The sequence below is a fragment of the Durio zibethinus genome, chromosome 2 (assembly GCF_047325235.1).
Source record: "Durio zibethinus cultivar Kanyao isolate XHJ-2024 chromosome 2, ASM4732523v1, whole genome shotgun sequence".
Taxonomy (NCBI): Eukaryota; Viridiplantae; Streptophyta; class Magnoliopsida; order Malvales; family Malvaceae; genus Durio; species Durio zibethinus.
The window spans coordinates 38248201-38265458 of NC_143163.1; the positions used below are offsets into that span (position 1 = coordinate 38248201).

The 17258-nt window shown below is 35.7% G+C and overlaps 4 protein-coding genes across 15 annotated transcripts; 1 reads left to right on the plus strand and 3 right to left on the minus strand.

Annotated features, from left to right (window-relative positions):
- Positions 1-1851: 1851 nt before the first annotated feature.
- MGT3 (magnesium transporter 3) lies at positions 1852-6751 on the plus strand. 7 transcript variants are annotated; one of them, XM_089755820.1, is made up of 8 exons: positions 1853-2050; positions 2594-3219; positions 3663-3733; positions 4960-5088; positions 5178-5522; positions 5865-5912; positions 6023-6228; positions 6498-6751. In XM_089755820.1, the coding sequence occupies exons 2-8, from the start codon at positions 2787-2789 to the stop codon at positions 6535-6537; spliced, it is 1272 nt and encodes a 423-aa protein (XP_089611946.1). In that variant the 5' UTR covers positions 1853-2050; positions 2594-2786; the 3' UTR covers positions 6538-6751. The 7 variants fall into 7 exon arrangements, with proteins under 7 accessions (XP_022776751.2, XP_089611946.1, XP_089611943.1 ...); XM_089755817.1 differs by having other exon boundaries at positions 2601-3219; XM_089755832.1 differs by having other exon boundaries at positions 2601-3219; positions 6023-6182.
- A 67-nt stretch (positions 6752-6818) lies between these two features.
- LOC111318257 (putative inactive purple acid phosphatase 1) lies at positions 6819-12710 on the minus strand. 5 transcript variants are annotated; one of them, XM_089755793.1, is made up of 13 exons: positions 12571-12710; positions 11422-11604; positions 11160-11251; positions 10940-11006; positions 10701-10823; positions 10120-10212; positions 9748-9877; positions 9190-9271; positions 8505-8637; positions 7988-8193; positions 7765-7890; positions 7341-7650; positions 6819-7247 (listed from the first exon to the last, which is right to left on the minus strand). In XM_089755793.1, exons 1-13 carry the CDS (start codon positions 12589-12591, stop codon positions 6942-6944), a joined length of 1872 nt encoding a protein of 623 aa, XP_089611919.1. In that variant the 5' UTR covers positions 12592-12710; the 3' UTR covers positions 6819-6941. The 5 variants fall into 5 exon arrangements, with proteins under 5 accessions (XP_089611919.1, XP_089611929.1, XP_089611918.1 ...); XM_089755803.1 differs by lacking the exon at positions 12571-12710 and adding an exon at positions 12103-12272; XM_089755792.1 differs by lacking the exon at positions 12571-12710 and adding an exon at positions 11966-12111.
- LOC111317742 (uncharacterized) lies at positions 12440-14458 on the minus strand. Its single transcript, XM_089755840.1, has 3 exons — positions 13307-14458; positions 13146-13202; positions 12440-12739 (listed from the first exon to the last, which is right to left on the minus strand). Exons 1-3 carry the CDS (start codon positions 14130-14132, stop codon positions 12705-12707), a joined length of 918 nt encoding a protein of 305 aa, XP_089611966.1. The 5' UTR covers positions 14133-14458; the 3' UTR covers positions 12440-12704.
- A 133-nt stretch (positions 14459-14591) lies between these two features.
- On the minus strand, positions 14592-17176 carry LOC111318256 (Pentatricopeptide repeat (PPR) superfamily protein). Of its 2 annotated transcripts, XM_022921009.2 has the most exons (2): positions 15844-17176; positions 14592-15714 (listed from the first exon to the last, which is right to left on the minus strand). In XM_022921009.2, exons 1-2 carry the CDS (start codon positions 17132-17134, stop codon positions 15170-15172), a joined length of 1836 nt encoding a protein of 611 aa, XP_022776744.2. In that variant the 5' UTR covers positions 17135-17176; the 3' UTR covers positions 14592-15169. The 2 variants fall into 2 exon arrangements, with proteins under 2 accessions (XP_022776744.2, XP_022776743.2); XM_022921008.2 differs by having other exon boundaries at positions 14592-17175.
- Positions 17177-17258: the final 82 nt, after the last annotated feature.

Consider the following 17258-nt stretch of genomic DNA (forward strand, 5'->3'; position numbering starts at 1 on the left):
TAAAGAAATTCATTGCAAAATGAAAAAAAAAAACCTTACTTTGTAGCATTAAACATCTGTAACCACCGAAATCAAACTCGCCGAAAACATTTCCAGTAATCTTTAGCTATGCTTTGAACAAGTACTTAAAACTCACATTTAACACTATTAAATTAAAAAATAATAAAAGGAAAATTGGGGATTAAAAAAGAAAATTGTAATATTTTAGCCCGAATTCTCACTGAAGATAGAGATGGAATTTACCAGAAATTTGAAACATAATTTTGAATCAAATTACCAATTGATTTTTCTTTTTTTTTTTTAAATTAAAGAAATCAAAATTAAAAAAAAAATCTAGGAGTTATGATTTGATGTATGGATGGAGTAGCGTTAATTTCTGAATTTCTGGTTCTGTCTTGTAAACTGAACTAACGAACTTCATTGTATCAACTTTCGCGTCACCTTTTAACTTCTTCGTTTTCCGTTTGCAAAGTAGGGGATGGTTATGGTGCGGTTTTGCTTATTCATCAATTTTCTTCCATTAGCGTATCATGTCGTGCCACGTTTGTTACATGAGAGTTTTTGGGTTGCGTTGGTTGATGTGGCATGTTGTGATTAGTTCTCCTTGCTTTAAAAATGAACAACTCCGTTGTTTTTGGAAACATTGTTACCTTAGCTCTCCAACTGCCCGTCATGTTCGCAGGCCTAATTTAATTTCGTGACTCGGATTGTCTTCGACAAAGATTTAGAACTCAAATCCAACATGAATTATTAATTTATTAATAAAAAATTTATTTAAATTTATTTTTAAAATATTTTTTAAAATATTATAAATAAATACTCATACACATACACACTATTTTTCTAATTTTTTCTCAACTCCTTAAAATTAGCTCTATATATATTATTTATATGCTCTTTATGACTTCATTCGTAGCTTGTTAGATTGATTAATACTTACCGATCTCTTTAAATCTTTCCTTCCTTTTTTTTTTTTTAATTTTAAATTACAAATTTTTAGATTCAAATTTTTTGCCAAAGATTCAATATTTTATTATGTTAAAAAGGTGTATAAATTATTTATTTAACTTTGAATTTGGATTTAATTTGTTTTTAGAGTTCAAATATTGAAATTTCTTAATTTGAATTTTGAAATCTTTTCTTGCTTATTTATATCTTTAGGTATTACTTAGTAGTTGTTATGATTAGGATTTATTTATTATTTATTTAATATAATTAATGTTTTTAATTATTTATTTATAATTTTATCTAAATATTTATTTTTGATTTGTTTGTACAATAATTTTTTGGATAAATTTTAGTAGATTTAATAAATTTGAACATGATACATAATATAAGATGGAAATGATATTTAAAAAAAAATTAAAATGATATAATTTGAAATTTTAATAAAAATTAATTTTGAAAAAAATAAAAAAATGTTTTGTATTGTTAAGCTTACAAGAATAATAATATCATCCAATTACAAAAATGATAAAATTCAACTTAAAATCTAGGGCTTGGCCTTTGTTATCAGTACCTGTTTTAGAACAATATAATCTCGTTGTTTGCTTCTCAATGTCCGGATCTTTCCCCTGCCCTCTCTCTTTTTTTTTACGGTCCCTTACTTTGTTTTTTCTGATCTAATCTCTTATCTTTTTTTTATTATTTATTTCATCACAAATTTTTTTATTTTATATGTATTTATACAAAATAAATACAAATATAATTATCAAATATAATTTTGAGATTTGCCATTTATTATTTTTAATAATATTAAAATTATTCAACAAAATATACAAAATTTTAAATTTTTAAACATATAAAATATCCGAACTCTTAAAAAAAAAAAAAAAAAAACGTTGTAAGTTAATAGTTATAATGTTACTGAATTAACTGCAAAATTCGACAGCCGAGAGAGGCTAGAAACGAGTGGGGAAATTGTTGATGGTGGCACTTGTTCACCTTACATCCCTTGTCCCACTGTCTCTATTCTCTTCCATTAAATGCAACAACACAATCCCAGATTCCCTCCACCAGTTTGCTGATTTTGAACCTTTCTTTTTAAGTGGTATAATCATTGTTCTTCCATTTTTCTTAACCATCTTTTATTTGTTTTTATTTCATATTCGTAAATTTGCTTGCTTTCATGTTTAATCTTCTAAACAGAATTGGCTTGTTTTTGTCATTTGGGTCTTCAGATAAGTTGCTATATTTAGTGTTGGAGTGCTATTTGAGGGTTTTTGAGTGCTGGGGTTCGTGTTTTTTGATAGAGAATTATACCTGTTTGAGTTAATCTCATACTGGGATTTAATCGTTGAACCAATTTATACATTTTTCAATTGTTGGTGTTTAGTTTAGTTATTGGTCTTCAACTAAAAATGGGCAATTGCTGGTTTTTGTCCCTTGTTGGATGATGAAACATAAGATTCAAGGTGGATTCCTCGTTCTTTGTTCTGCTTCTAAATTATCAGCTACCAAAGTGAGCAGAGTTTTGGTTTTTGTTAGATTGGTTTGTTAATTGAGGCTTCCTATTAAGTTTGTACTTTCTCCATTGAAAGCAGTTCTTTTTTAAAGTGATTCCTTGCCTGCTTTCTTATATATCTACCTAAAGTTTTCAGGATTGTTGCTTCATGCCCGACAAGATAACATGGATAATAGAAATGTCAATAACCCTGAGTTCAAATGCATCTGATTACCAGCTCAAATGAGGGAGGCTGCTGTTGTTGCGACGTCTTCTGATACATGATACATCACTTATTTGCAAAACTGTTGCCCGGAATCAGAGAAGGAATAACTAAAGATCAATGGAAGAATCACGGGGGCATTTTCTTCCCTCTGATGTTCCTGAATCTACATCTTCCAATAACAGTGAAAGGCTTAATTCAGGTGCGCATGCGATTCGTGGGTCTGGCTTCCCAGGTGTGAAGAAGAGAGGGCACAACAGTCGTTCATGGATAAAGATTGATCAAGATGGGAATGCAAAGATTTTGGAGCTTGATAAGGCTAGAATAATGAGACAATGTTCTTTGCCATCCAGGGACCTAAGGCTTTTGGACCCTTTGTTTATTTATCCTTCAACAATACTAGGAAGGGAGAAGGCTATCGTGGTCAGTCTTGAGCAAATAAGATGTATAATCACAGCTGAGGAGGTTATCTTGATGAATTCTTTGGATAAAAATGTTGTTCAATACAAGTCAGAATTATGCAAGCGTCTTCAGACAAATAAAGACCAAGCTGGTAAAGATGCATACTTGTATGATATTGATAGCCTGTAGTTTAATTTGGTTTAAAGTGGATGACTGAAAGAGTCATAACTAAACAATTTTTACTGCTACTGGCGGTTGAAATCATTTTTAGAAAAATTTCTGATATATTCTCCAGCTCCACAATATCTTTTGACCTGTTATCTTGTGTAAAGAAGCATATGAGAAAAACTGTAATGTCACTGAATTTGACTGCTACGCTGCTCCTGAAAAATAGAGACATCTTTCTCTGCTCAGGAAGATGAAAAATTACAAATTTAGCCCAAATAATGCTTCCAAAATTAGTTGGTTACCAAAGAGTTTTTATGGCATTTCTTATTTGTGTTTCTTTCTGTCTTAATTTATTTGGCAGTTTGGAACTACTACTTTTTATAAAGGTCAAATAAGTTGCTTACTTTAGGTGCCTGTTTGATTCAGATGACCTGCCATTTGAATTTAGGGCTCTGGAACTGGCATTGGAACTGACCTGCACGTCTTTGGATGGACAGGTATGCCATAACCTCTATCACTAGCTAATTGTTGGAACTGCTTGAAATGCTTTTTCCAGTTTCATAATCAATTTAATTTCTTTTACTCAACACTGAGGGTATTCTGTAGAGGTACAGCCTGTATAATCTTCAGGCTCCTAATTTTACTAATATTCACCAGAAATAATGATGCTTTTTTATTTTCCTAGCTGACTCTTTCAACTGAGGTGGCAATTTTAAACTTGCATGGATACACAGGCTAGAATATTATGTTAATGTTAATATAGATAGTCACCTTGCAACAAGGTTGGGTTCGTGCAACTTGCACAGCATCCTTGACGGAGGATAGTGCTGAGTGGTCAGAGACTCTATCTAGTTTCTCTCTTCTCCCTTCATCTCAATTTTCTCTCTCTACAGAGTGAGAGAGAATTTTGTCTCATTTGACTATATATGAATCAAGTGTTGTCCTTGTCCAGCTTAGAAGCTTGAATGATGTAGGGCTGATGTCAGTCTCAGTTCTGCTCATTTTGTCTGGCTGGTTCTGACTCCCCAATCCAATGAAATCATAGGATATAGGCAAAACATGTCCTAATGGAAAATGGGTTGAAAGTTTCTATAGGCAAATCATAGGATATATGCTTTCAAGCTATGCTAATGTGTGCGAAGGCACAGCTAGAAAAACAATGCTGATTCCATTAATGGCATAAAATTCCGTTTTTCAATTTTCTATTGCATATAAACCATGTTATTCATATACTTCTCAATAAATTTGTGTCGAATCTATGTTCTGACATTTGCACAATTGGAGTGCATTTGCTGCCTATTGGCATCATGTTGATTGAGTACTTGTAGTCTATCTATTATCATATTCCCTTCCACTGGTTGTTTTCATAACAAGCTGTGTGAAATTCTGGCCAATTACTATGCTTAGATTTAATATTGTTATCCCTTTTCAAGAATTAGTGGGTCCCTTTATCATGAACCAAAATTTACTACTATTTAGTTGGGATTTTTAGGTTGGATGGGCTTTGCTCCCAAAGTCTAAATCTTTGTATTAAACATGCATGGCAATTTCATGAAGCCAAATGTGTCAGTCTGATGAATATAGGTTATAGTCTTCTAGAAAACGTTAGGTAATTAGCCTGGTTAAAACCAAAGTAAACAAATATTGTAAAATTAGTGTTCATATTAATACAGATATCATTGTAAGCTAAAATCCCTCACGTTAGGAAAATTTCCTTTTATAGGTGAAGGAACTGGAAATGGAGATATATCCGGTGCTAGATGAACTAGCATCATCCATTAATACTCTTAACCTGGAACGTGTTCGGAGATTAAAAGGCCACCTCCTTGCATTAACTCAACGAGTTCAGAAGGTACAGATACTTATATACAGTACTTTTTGGAATATGTGTAGCTGCTGTAAGTTTGTTTCGTATATAATTGATTTAGATTGAAATTTCAGGTCCGAGATGAGTTAGAGCATCTTATGGATGATGATGGTGACATGGCTGAGATGTACCTCACGGAGAAAAAACTAAAGTCAGAGGGTAACACCCCTAGTGAACTAAATGCTCCAACAAGTTTTTCTGATGGGACCAGACCAGTTTCAAAATCTGCTCCTGTTTCACCAGTAGCATCAACCAATGGAGCCCAGAGATTGCAAAGGGCATTTAGCAGTATTGTGACTTCAAGTAAACAAGGAAGCTTAATTAGTTCATCAAGTGGTGGGGAAAATATTGAACAACTTGAAATGTTACTTGAAGCATACTTTGTTGTTATTGATCATACTCTCAGCAAGTTGTTCTCGGTAAGAGACCTTTGACTTCCTACCATAGATATGTTAGAATCTTTTTATGATCGATTATAAATATAGTAGAAAATTATTAAGATGCTTTGGTTATATAAATTCTTGGCTTGGGATGCATGTCACATCCTACAGGTCTACAACTAATTAGCCAAGCTAGAAGTATGATATCTTTTTGCCATCTCTAATTTTAACATATAGATATTGCATTGACTTTAAGTGAAGCTGAGTAGTTTTTTCTTCCGATATTTGAGGAACCTAAAATTAAAATATACTCTTCAGAAGATTGTTTAGAATAACATCCCTCGTGTAAACCACTGATGCCGAATCTTGTTGGTAATGCAGCTCAAAGAATACATTGATGATACTGAAGATCTGATCAACATTAAATTGGTGAGGATTGATTAACTGATTCAATGATGCCTTCTCTTTATCTTCCACTGGGGAAGGCGTTAAGTAAATACTAATTAAAAGATCATTTTTCTTCCTCTTTACTTTAACAGGGTAATGTTCAAAACCATCTGATTCAATTCGAGTTACTTCTCACCGCTGCAACTTTTGTAGCCACGGTATTTGCTGCTGTAGCGGGAGTCTTTGGAATGAACTTTGCAGCTTCAATTTTTGATTACCCATCTGCATTTAGTTGGGTTCTCGTTATAACAGGTGCTGGATGTGGATTATTATACTTTTCCTTCTTGTTATATTTCAGGTACAAGAGAGTATTCCCATTATAAATTGTTGAGCTTATAGACGAAAAATATTATTCTTCTATCGCCATTGTTAGCATATGTCTTGCAATTGCAGTGGGCCTTGACAACTTTTTCACCTTTCATCTTTCTTCTTCAAAATTTTTGGGTACTTGGTACACAGCCACTTGCTTTGGAACTTTATCAATGAGAAGTCTGATACTCAAGTTTTTCAAACCATATTTCACCTTGTCCTTGTTATAACTTTCATATTCTGATGCTGTGAATTCAGCAAGGCCTGCTCCCTCACCGCAAGCAATCACATGTATTGATCCGTTCAAGGTGCCTTCGTAATGTTGTTTCTCCTTGTTGGTGCATATATTCTGCAGCAGTGGTCAGCTCAATAGTGAGTAATGGAAGAATTAAATTTAATATCAAATTAGGTCACTGCTTTTATTTGGAACACCAGGCTTATCAGGCAGCTTCATGCCAGATTTCAACTAAGTACATTTACTAAGACGAGCTGCCAAGCTAAACATTGCCGAAGTTCTTTCAGTGGCTGCAGTGGTGAAAGAAGGATGAACCTTTTTTTGAGCAATTTCTTTCTTCAATAAGGATGATTTTAATTCATATTTGTTATGCAATTCTGGACAACGGCAAGTGCCTGGGGTATTACAAAGACATTACTTGCATATTGAAGTACTTATTGACAATAGATTTTCCCTTGTTCACAAAATCAGGAAGCAAGTGTTGTACTTGGGCAACTATCCACAGTGCAGGCCAAGATGTCTCTATAATCCCTGGATATTCTGAAAGAGTCGTAAACCTTTCCATCACTGCTCTTCTTGTATTCGAAAAGCAGGTTCGAATGGTCGAATGCAGTAAGTTTTACAAATCCATAATCATAGTCTTTATATATACTCCAATCGGTCTTGAGGGTGGTGAATGTTGAAAGGCTTGCTCCTCCGCCACCCGCAACAACATGTATGGTGCCCTTCAGTGTGCCCTTATAGTACCGTTTCTCATAGTCCGTGCATATATTCTGTACCATGGACCATTTCCAAAATCAATGTTGTTAGCTAAAAGTTGTTGAAGAAAAATTGCTAAAAGGCAATGCCAAAAGTTTTAGGAGTACCTGGTATATGGGACATGTCCTTTCATAATTATGCACATGGCCATAGATGCCAATGTCAACCTTGTACTTCTGCCAGAGTTTTTGAAGGCTCTCCCTAGCCATTGGTTCTGCAAATGATCCTTCTATGGCATAACCGATGCCAGAAGAATAGCCAAGTACCCGATGTGCAAGAAAGATCAGCCACGGTTGCTTTTGTCTATCAACTGATGCAAGGCAGTGCTCAATGAACTTGTACTGCTCTGTTCCCTCTCTCCAATCATGCTCTGTGTCAGCTACGCAGAACCGGAACATGCCATAGTCAGTGGAGTACCTGGCAAAATCAAATCCAATGCAAACAGTTCCATGACTTACTGAATTTGTAAGTGACAATGGTAGTGACAACAAGCTGTTTTTATTCAAAGCTGTTTACAAGAAAGACTAGTACCAAAACTTAGCCCTATTATCAGCAGGGACAAAAAACATAGTTTCAGCCAACACACCACATTCTCCTCCAGAATCCATGTTCTGATAGAAGGATCCTGTTCCCGGCCAGTCACGCTCATGGTTACCACTAAACAACAAAAATCAACACCGAGTTCCACATAAGGTAAAAATCAGAGGAGGAATATAAACTCAAGCAAGGACATGCTAGTTAACTTGTGGCGAACCTTGCAATCATATAAGGCACAGATGATGCAATGGGCTCAATCTGTGCAGTAAATTGGTCCCACTGCGAAAGGTATCCATTAGCATAACATATATCTCCAATGTGGAACACTATGTCAATATCTTTCAAATCTTTAATAAGCTGTTTGGTAGTGTTAAGAGAGCCACGCTGGTAATTATTGTATTCATTAGAGCCATCAACTTCATCCTGCAAGATGAAAGTTTCAACTTCAAGAAACTGCAAGTAAAGATGTGATTGAACATCATACTCAGAAAACAATGACTTCAACAAGTACGCCACTTCATTCTCATAAAGTAATGAATGCTGGGACATAATTGTTCATGAATGTATGCCTAGAGAAAGAATAGATGGTAGAGCAAAACATCATGACAATTCATACAATGATGTAGGATAGATCGAGTAATGACAGGAACAAAGTGGTAGGAAGCTAGCAAAGATTACAGTAAGACTGAGGGAAATGCAGCTTAGGTATATAGAAATTGAAATCCAATTCAAACCTTTCCCATGTCCCCGAAAATGACTACACGTTGCAAAGAATTTTGACCAGGAAATGGAGATGCTCTAAACTGGTATTCCTTGCTCCAAATATATGTACTGTTGACCAATCTATGCCCCAGTTTGTAGGTATACCTACACAGTAAATGGAAAACTTGTTGAATCATAAGTTGCATAAAATTTGGGAAAGCTAAAAAGCTATTTATGTCATCTAGATAATCTAACATCTCAAATCAAATATGTTAAACGAGATTGATCCTATCCGAATTTACTAAGCACATAAAGGAGGAAAATGTACAGAATTTGTAGCTGCGTGCATCATTATTTATAGACACTACCAACAAACAGCACAAAACCACATTTCTATGATTCTCCTGCTAGGTCTTTGCTTGTAAGATATATGAATCCCTGTTACCTTCGTCATTCAACATTTCTAACTTAAATTTGAGTAACAAAAATTTTTTGATATTATCAAGGATGAAGTAAGTAGAGTGAAGAAAATATAGTATTGCAAGGACAACTGGAAGTTATTTTATCAAAGCAATCAGTTTGCAACATAAACCTTAATCTAGCTAACTCCTTAAGCAAATTTGCATAAGTTATAATAACTATGTACTAAAAGATACTCCTTCGAAAGAAACTTGAGGAGCAATTGTGAACTTAATTAGAGTTCCATATATAACATACACTCTGTTTGGCCACAACTCTTTCAAAAAACTGGTATGAATATATCCAGGATCACGCCATCCAACTGTCCTTGCTGGTGCACCTGAACGTATGGTAAGATGATGCATCTATATAAGGGAAAATTAAAAGAAGAAAATTATAACTGTAAGGAAAGGAAAGGAAAGGAAAGTTTAAACCAACAAATGAATCACTTTGATTTAGTCTGTAAAAGTACTTGAGTACCCTTTTCTTTACCTTTTTTAGGTACAGAAAAAAACACTACAAATTGAGTCTAAATCAGAGAACAACTGAATTGATTGACATTAAAGAAAATTAACAATCCAAACAATTTTAAAGCAGTATGTAACCGATTTACTCTATTTAGACATTTTTTCTCCTTTTCTTATGCTATTATTAAATGTTCCAGTACCCTAAGGTGTCTTTGTTCTATTTAATACCATGTTTTGATGGTTATGTAGGATTCTATTACAAAGATATTTGCATCCTAAAGTTGCAAACTCTCATCAATTTTGCTATAAATCTCATGGAAATAGAATTCTTGTCCAAAGAGATACGTACCACACATGCTGTTACGTTCAAAAGTCAGAGTAACAGCTGGGGAATGTTTTTGATGTTCTCCTTTTGGACCCCATTGAACAAAGGGTTCTGCTTCATCAATCCCATATCCACTAGTCCATGTTACTGTCATCTGAGTAATCAGGTCAAGACTATATTATCTGTTGAATGTCAGCTCAAAAACAGAATAATAACTAAAGATCATCCCGGAAGCAATAGAGAATGTCCAACAAGCCTAATGCTGCACAAGCCTAATGCTGCACAAGCCTAATATGAGGGGAAAAACTGCAACATGACAAAAACCTGCTCAACCAATATCTCTACAAGCCAAAAAGAACATCCATGCTCTCGTTACATAGGAGAAATTTTACTTACTTCATTCCATTCCTTTCCCTGTGCTAACCGTGGGTAAACGGGGGCATTTGGATTTATGAAAGATACTGTGTTTGACACTGCTACCAGCTTTGGCTGTTATAACACACACAAAAAAAAATAATGAAGTAATAAATAACTGCAGAAAGGATTAACCAACATTGAATTGCAGAAAACAGTCATAATTTTCATATGATAAGTTTTAAACACAAGCCAGAAACATATAAGATCGAAAAGAAAATACAAGCAAGAAACATAATCATAGAAAAATATATTTTCCAAGTCCCGGGTGGAACAAGGTTTAATATTGGAAGATATCAAGATGAATCCAAAATCAGGATCATATGTACAATGACAACAAACAAGTATGTAGCTGACATAGATAGAATAGGTTTTGTTGCCTGCAGATCATATAATCCTAACTAGTTTTGAGAATCATTACCACATGATAGTTTCTTCATGGATGACTCTCTATCAAGAGAAAAAATGGAGCAAAGATGTAGTTTTAATGTAAGATAATTGTATAAGCCCAACTAGTTATCATAGAGATGTATAATACAAGGCAAGAAGTGCTGTGAACATACATTTAACAAACCACTCGAAAATAGTGCAAAAGAGAAGTCTGATCTCTGGTTAATCAACTGAAGCTTCAAGGACCCTTTTCCCGTATCTTGGTAGTCAGGACTAGTGTAGTTTGCATACTGATACTGTTGAAAGAAGATGGTTAATCTTACTAATTGTAACTTATATTCCATTAATAATTGAAAGCAGGCTAAGGAACAACCCTTGAAAATATCATGTGTCAAAGAAGTGTCACATCAACCTTAATAGGTGCAGAGCACAATAATGGAGGAGTAACCCTTGGATTTTCCGCAAGGCAAGTTGAAGCACTGAAAATTTTCAAATAGCAAGGTTTACTGTCAGATAAATACTAGTAAGCTCGTATAAAGCAAAATAGCATATACAAGTGTAACAGATAATGTCTTTTTTAGCCAATTCAACATAAGTATATTCAGAGGGAAGGTTTTGAAATGCTATTATACCTGAAATTTGCAGGAGAAAAAACCCCAATCCAGTCATCAATTGATGGGTTCGGTGAACTATACTCCACCGTAACCCATTCTGTATTTTGACCCTTACATGGTAAAGATTTTTGCATCAGTCCCAACCCATTTGATTCAATGACCCAATAAAGAGTTGAAGAATGCAAAAATAGCATATAACCCAGAAAAGATGAACTTTAAAAAACCATGAGAATAAATATATAGAAAGAGTAATTGCAAAGGAGCGGCAAATTAAGCTTACATTCAGTCCCAGAACAGTAGGTGAGGCTTTAACATAAGAACGGTTGTCAAGAGCCAATGTTGCTTTATGAATAGCAATTCTTGAAAGAGGTTGGACTCCATGTGAACTTGCCTCTTGAAGTATTGCAAGAACCAATAGAATGGTCCTGAAGATCAATCTCGACCTTCTTATCCCCACAAACATCTGAAATCAATGATAGAACTTCATCAAACCGTGATAAAAAATCAAACTTCTAGAGAGAATTATACAAGAACAAAAGCCTTTTTCCAGATACCAAAACAAAGGTGAAAAGCAGTTTAAGCTAAGCTACTACTATCAGTTCAAAACGTAGAGTAAATTCGGAGATAACATATACAGGAAACACTTATCTACCACAGTGAACACAGAACAGAGTCAAAAACCAAGATTCCAATGAAGATAGTCATACAAGTGAAAATTTAAACCTACCCCAAAAAGAAAATGCATGAAGAATTGAAGATAACAATGTTGGCACTGAGTAATAGAAATAAGATCGAGCAACCAAACTAGAGAATGTAACTCTGACCAGTAGAAACTTCAAAGGGTTAAGCGAGTTTTTGATTGCAAAGTGTAAACCAAGTAGTGGAATGTGCTGAGGGAAGATTCCTTTTGGATCATTATACAGAGTCCATACTCCGATTTTAAAGGGAAAAGTCAAATTACCAAATGTTAAAGTCGCTGCCATGGCATCATCGACAGGCAAGTTATTGTAACTGGGAACGGGGAAGCGCCGGTTTAAATTGGATAAGCTAGAAAACTCCCATGTTTTTACATTGAAAAATCAGAGAGTTTTGGCCGTGGTGCCATGCATTAGAAGAAAATGCTAAATGGTGTGGATAATTCAGAGTGAATTTCCTCCCATTCTCTTTGAATAACATCACCACATTAAACAGAACAAGTTGTTTATGTCATTTTCGGATCAATAAGTTGAAACAAGAAAATTGTCATATTGAAAGTACTCTTTTTGTCGACAAAAAACGAAAGGAACAAGTAAAATGTCCATCAAAACATCACTGTATAATATATATAATCCGAAAATCCGATAATACATTCATGGAGCAAAGTAGATATTACAGCTGTCATCCAGAAACTGAATATCAATTATGTCCACGACAAATATCTCTCTCTTACATTGATGGAAAGAATATTCATGAATTTTTTCCTGCTAACAGCTTGATCTTCATAGACAGGCTTTTGAGCAACACCCCCAGAACACTCGCGTACCCATTTTCGATTTCAACATTATTGAGCTGATGCCGTCTTCTTTAAACAAGATGTAAAACCCACAACAGCAAAAAGGCTACAAAGAAAAAGATGAAATAAATAAAGCAAAAGTAAGCTAATGTTCAAAAATGTTTTTGACTTTTAATAATAGGATAAAAAAAAATACAGAAAGTTCATAAGAATGGGGCAGTGACCATGTGATAATGTCCACTGCCTGATTTGGAAGAATATGTCACATATTCATGCAATAATTAACTAAATTAAAGACTGATTCCCTATTTTAACCAAAAAAAAAAAAAAGACGAGATAAAGGAAGTTGGTAAACAAACATATTTGAAAGCAAAAAATGAAATTTTTAGAGAAAGAGAAGAGAGGCATTGGAAAGCATTATGCTACTGCAAAAAGTCCTACAAAAGGAAGACTTTTGGGGTAAAAAGTTAAAGAAAATAAAGTGACAAGATAAGGCAGCGTCATTTACATACCTCCAATAATAGTCTTGGTTTGAATTTTGGGTTCCCATGCCCCACTCCAGGTATACGCTTTTACATATAAAAAACACATAAAACAGATAAATCCAGTAATAATAAAAAAAATATAGACAGAATGACCGTGCAAGTGGAATTTGTAGGTCTGTTGAACTAACCATGCCCAAAGCAATTTGTGGTAGTGTTCACACCATCTCGGCAAATGCAAGAAAATGACCCATCCAGCCCAGCAAAGCCACACAAACCTCCATTGGTTTCACAGTCCTTACATGCAGGTGTGTAGTATGAATCGTTATACTGCAAAGAAATTCCAAATTTCCACTTCATGGGATCCCCTTCATCTCCAAACTCGTATATTGATGTATATGATGAGCACTGAAGTTTTGGAAGATCCAAAGAATAACCTGATCCTACTCCCATCAGTGAGTCATAAACACAGCAGGTGGATGTGGGTGCATTTTGTGGCAACCCAATTCCTGTTATTCCTTTGCAAGAATACAAACCACTACAAACACGAGTACCTGACCCAGTATCACACAAATCCTCACTTGGATCAAACACAGGAGATGTAGTTGAGCAACCAAGCAGGACAAAGATATTGGCACCCGTTAGAGTGAATGGGCTCGCTCGATCCAAGCTAAAGCTTCCAGAATTCTGCATTGAAAAGCAAGTTGACATAAGCGGGTCTGCAACAACAATAGTGCTGGTTTGGTAGTCAATGGAAGAAACAGTGTAAATGCCAGTGCCAGTGGAGAATTGTAGAGCACCAGCACTGCATTTTACATATCTAGCAAAGTAAGGGTGTCCACATCCAAATCCAGTCCCAAAGGGAAACTTAACCGGGATTGTACCACAAGTGTCATTACATGTGCCATGGGTTGGGATGGCACGGCCGGCAGCATGGCTAGCAGCAGACACATTGTGGAGTAGGGGAAACAAGAACAGAATGTTGATGAAGAGAAATGCACCTAGGAGAGGTGCCATGGTAAACGGTTTTGGATGGGGAGAGAATTGCCGGTCCAGTCGATAGTTGAAGAGAAATAGAAAGGAGTGATGGCATTCTTTTCGGTGGCAGTAATCAACTTTCAACGTTCTTCCCCTTTTCCTTCCTAAAAAGAAGAGCCTATCAAATCATGTGCATTCTAGCTATAAAGCACCATGAATACTGTTTTGGTCACAGCACTTTGTCCAAGTTACTGTGAGAATGTACGTGTGCCCTCTTCCAAACACCTAAGAATGACAAGGAAGGTTAGACAGATGCCAGTTAACACGTAAATTTTTACGACTTCCTTTTGACCCTGTAAGCACCTTAGCTTTTAGGGTCAAAGCATCCCATACAAGCATCCCATACAGTATTCCAGCCTGCAAAAGATGGAAAAGAAATCTATGGAGGAGAAAAATAGAAAACGTGAAAACGAAAGAAGTAAAAAAAGGTTGTTCATGTGAATAGGGAAGAGAAAACTGTCATTCCATTCATGGACGCAGCATGTATTAATTTATTTTAGTTGCATTTACAATATCCAAAAAGAAAATGTATACTCTTTCAAACTGCTTAAACTCAGAATTAGAGTTCCCAAATCCTCTGTCAGTATTGGGTAAAGAATTGGCCTTTCATATCCTATAAGAAATATTTCCTCTCAAGTGTACTTTAGCACCAAGCAGCAGAGAAACCTGACTAACACCGTCAGATCAACTATTGAACTTGCACCAGATTCAAACTCTTCTCAATCAAAACAATCACGGCACATCTACCAGCATTGCAGTGGGCCTGTACAACTGCAGAAGCGAAAGGCAAGTAGGAATTACCAATGAAATGATGAATTCACATAATCGAACAAAACACCAGAGGCTTTCAATTTCCTAGACATATTCATATTTAAAGTGAGCTTTCAATTTCGTAGGAATCTCCACATTTGAACTGAACAAATGTAGCACAAAAAATTCATGGTACTGATGCCTCAAGACAAGTTGAATTCTCTGAGAATTGAATTTCGTCTCTGTTTCGGGAGTACTGCCGACATTTATGCATTCAGACCAGCCCAATTCTTGAAAGCAATAAGTGCCTCCATTTTCCTGAAGCTCCTTCTCCTCAACTTTGACACTTTAAGCTTCTTATGCTTCTCCATGAATGCTTGCTTGTACCTCCACTTATCCACAAAAATTTTCATCTCTTGAGACTTCTCCACAACTTGCATCACTGCATCAAAGAAACCCCCTTTAACAAGAGCATATAAGAATGCATCAACTAAGTTGTGATCAAACTTGATGCCTTTCTCTCCATCCCCTGAAATTTTCCGTTTAACTTCATTCCATAGCATCAAAACACTGAAATATTTCTCTGCAGTCACATAACCATTAATCAGGGACAAAAATGTTTGATCATTAGGCTCAAACCGCAGGAAGGTCATTCTTCTGAAAGTCCTCCTAGCATCTTCCAATCGCCCAGCTTTACAAAAAGCATGAATAATTGAGTTCCAGTCATGAGTTTTTACTTCAATGCGAGGGTCCTCAACAACTTCATCTACAAATGCAGCCATCAACTCAGGTCTTTGATTCTCCATCAGACCTGTCATTATAGTAAGGTAACTCCCTTTCAAATCAGGTAGTCTTGCATCTCTCATATCCCTAAACAATGTAAAAGCAGATTGAAAATCCTGACTCGTCATGGATGCTTCTATCAGTGCATCATACATACCTGCATCCAACTGAAGCCCTGAACCACTAATATCCATAACTAATTGAGTAGCTTCAGCAGTTCTATGATCCTTGCAGTAAGCCTTTAATATAGGCACATAAACTCCAAGCCCCACAGAACCTCCCTGAGCATTCATTTCATCAAGAATGCTGTGCGCCTTATCTGATAATCCAAGATTAATACAAGCGCTAATGATGCCACATCCAATAGACTTGTCAACCTCAACCATGGAAGACTCTAAGTTTTGAGCTTCAATGATCAAACTAGCTAAACTCTTGATAACCCCATTTTCAAGATACCCTTTAACCACTTCACAATAAGTTTCATCACTGAAATCCAAATCTTTCCCATTACCTTCTCTCAAACTACGCAAAACTGTTGCTGAAACTAAGTCTATTTTGCCTGACTTAACATACCCGCCAATCAAACTACTGTAAAACACCTTTTTATTCAAAAAACCGAACTCAACCATCAAATTTTCTAACTCATCTATCTTTTCTTCAAGCCCTTTCAATGCATACAAATAAGAAAGAAACCCAAAACTGGATTCATCAGGCCGAACCCCTAAAACTGACATAGTTTCTACAACTTTTTCAGCATCCGAAACGGATTTAAGTTCATAACAACAACACTCTAGAGCAGCATTACAAGCAGCCAAATCAGGTTTCATATAATTTAATTTCTCATCAATTGCAATCCTACAACATTCCTGAAAAGCCCTTAAAAATGCAACAAAGCTACCATTTTTCCTACTAATATCAACAAGTGTATCACCCCACAAGCCAAAAGGGATAAAATACCTGTTTTTGAACATACATTTTATAAGAGCAAAAGCAGGGGCAGCAGTGTTGGCAAAATTCATTGAACTCAAAAGGGTAGTCACAGTTTCAAAAGATAGCAACTTTGGGTCCTTTTCAATGACAAAAACTACAGAGGCAAATGCCCTTTTGAGATTATGGGTGTCTTTCAACGAAGACAAGTGGGTAATAAGGGAGTTAGTGAGGGGCTTATTGGGAAAAGTGGAGCTGTTGGTAAGAGCCTTGAAGGATTTCCAGGCTTCATCAGTGTTTTGAGTGATAAGGGATTTCTCAAGGGTGGTTTCGAGAGAGATTTTTTGGTCTTCAGTTAGGGCTTTGGTTTGAGAATTGGAGTCTTGGGGTTGTTTTGGTTGTTGGTTCGGTTTTAAGGCGAAAACTGAAGGTTGGAGGAAAGAGTAAAGAGTTGGGATTTCAGTTGTGGAGGAAGAGGAGAAAAGTCTATGGGGGATTGAAGACACTGCTTTTCTCCACATTTCTGCGTAAAACTGCAAAGAATGCAGTGTTCTGCTGCTGTTGATAGATGGAACATGGATCCGATCCGTCAGTATGGTTCTTTGTTATATTTTTTAGGTTATAGGTTATTTTTTGCCCCATTTC

Excerpts from the sequence above, each read along its gene's own strand:
- MGT3 (XM_089755820.1), top strand. The coding sequence starts at position 2,787 with ATGGAAGAATCACGGGGGCATTTTCTTCCCTCTGATGTTCCTGAATCT. Across the intron at positions 3,220-3,662 it reads GACAAATAAAGACCAAGCTG|ATGACCTGCCATTTGAATTT; the intron begins GTAAAGATGCAT and ends TGTTTGATTCAG. Across the intron at positions 5,913-6,022 it reads ATCTGATCAACATTAAATTG|GGTAATGTTCAAAACCATCT; the intron begins GTGAGGATTGAT and ends TTACTTTAACAG.
- LOC111318257 (XM_089755793.1), bottom strand. The coding sequence starts at position 12,591 with ATGAATATTCTTTCCATCAAT. Across the intron at positions 11,252-11,421 it reads CTACTGTTCTGGGACTGAAT|GGTCAAAATACAGAATGGGT; the intron begins GTAAGCTTAATT and ends TTACCATGTAAG. Across the intron at positions 11,007-11,159 it reads TTTTCTCCTGCAAATTTCAG|TGCTTCAACTTGCCTTGCGG; the intron begins GTATAATAGCAT and ends GAAAATTTTCAG.
- LOC111317742 (XM_089755840.1), bottom strand. The coding sequence starts at position 14,132 with ATGGCACCTCTCCTAGGTGCATTTCTCTTCATCAACATTCTGTTCTTG. Across the intron at positions 13,203-13,306 it reads CACAAATTGCTTTGGGCATG|CGTATACCTGGAGTGGGGCA; the intron begins GTTAGTTCAACA and ends TATATGTAAAAG. Across the intron at positions 12,740-13,145 it reads AACCAAGACTATTATTGGAG|CCTTTTTGCTGTTGTGGGTT; the intron begins GTATGTAAATGA and ends TTTTCTTTGTAG.
- LOC111318256 (XM_022921008.2), bottom strand. The coding sequence starts at position 17,134 with ATGTGGAGAAAAGCAGTGTCTTCAATCCCCCATAGACTTTTCTCCTCT.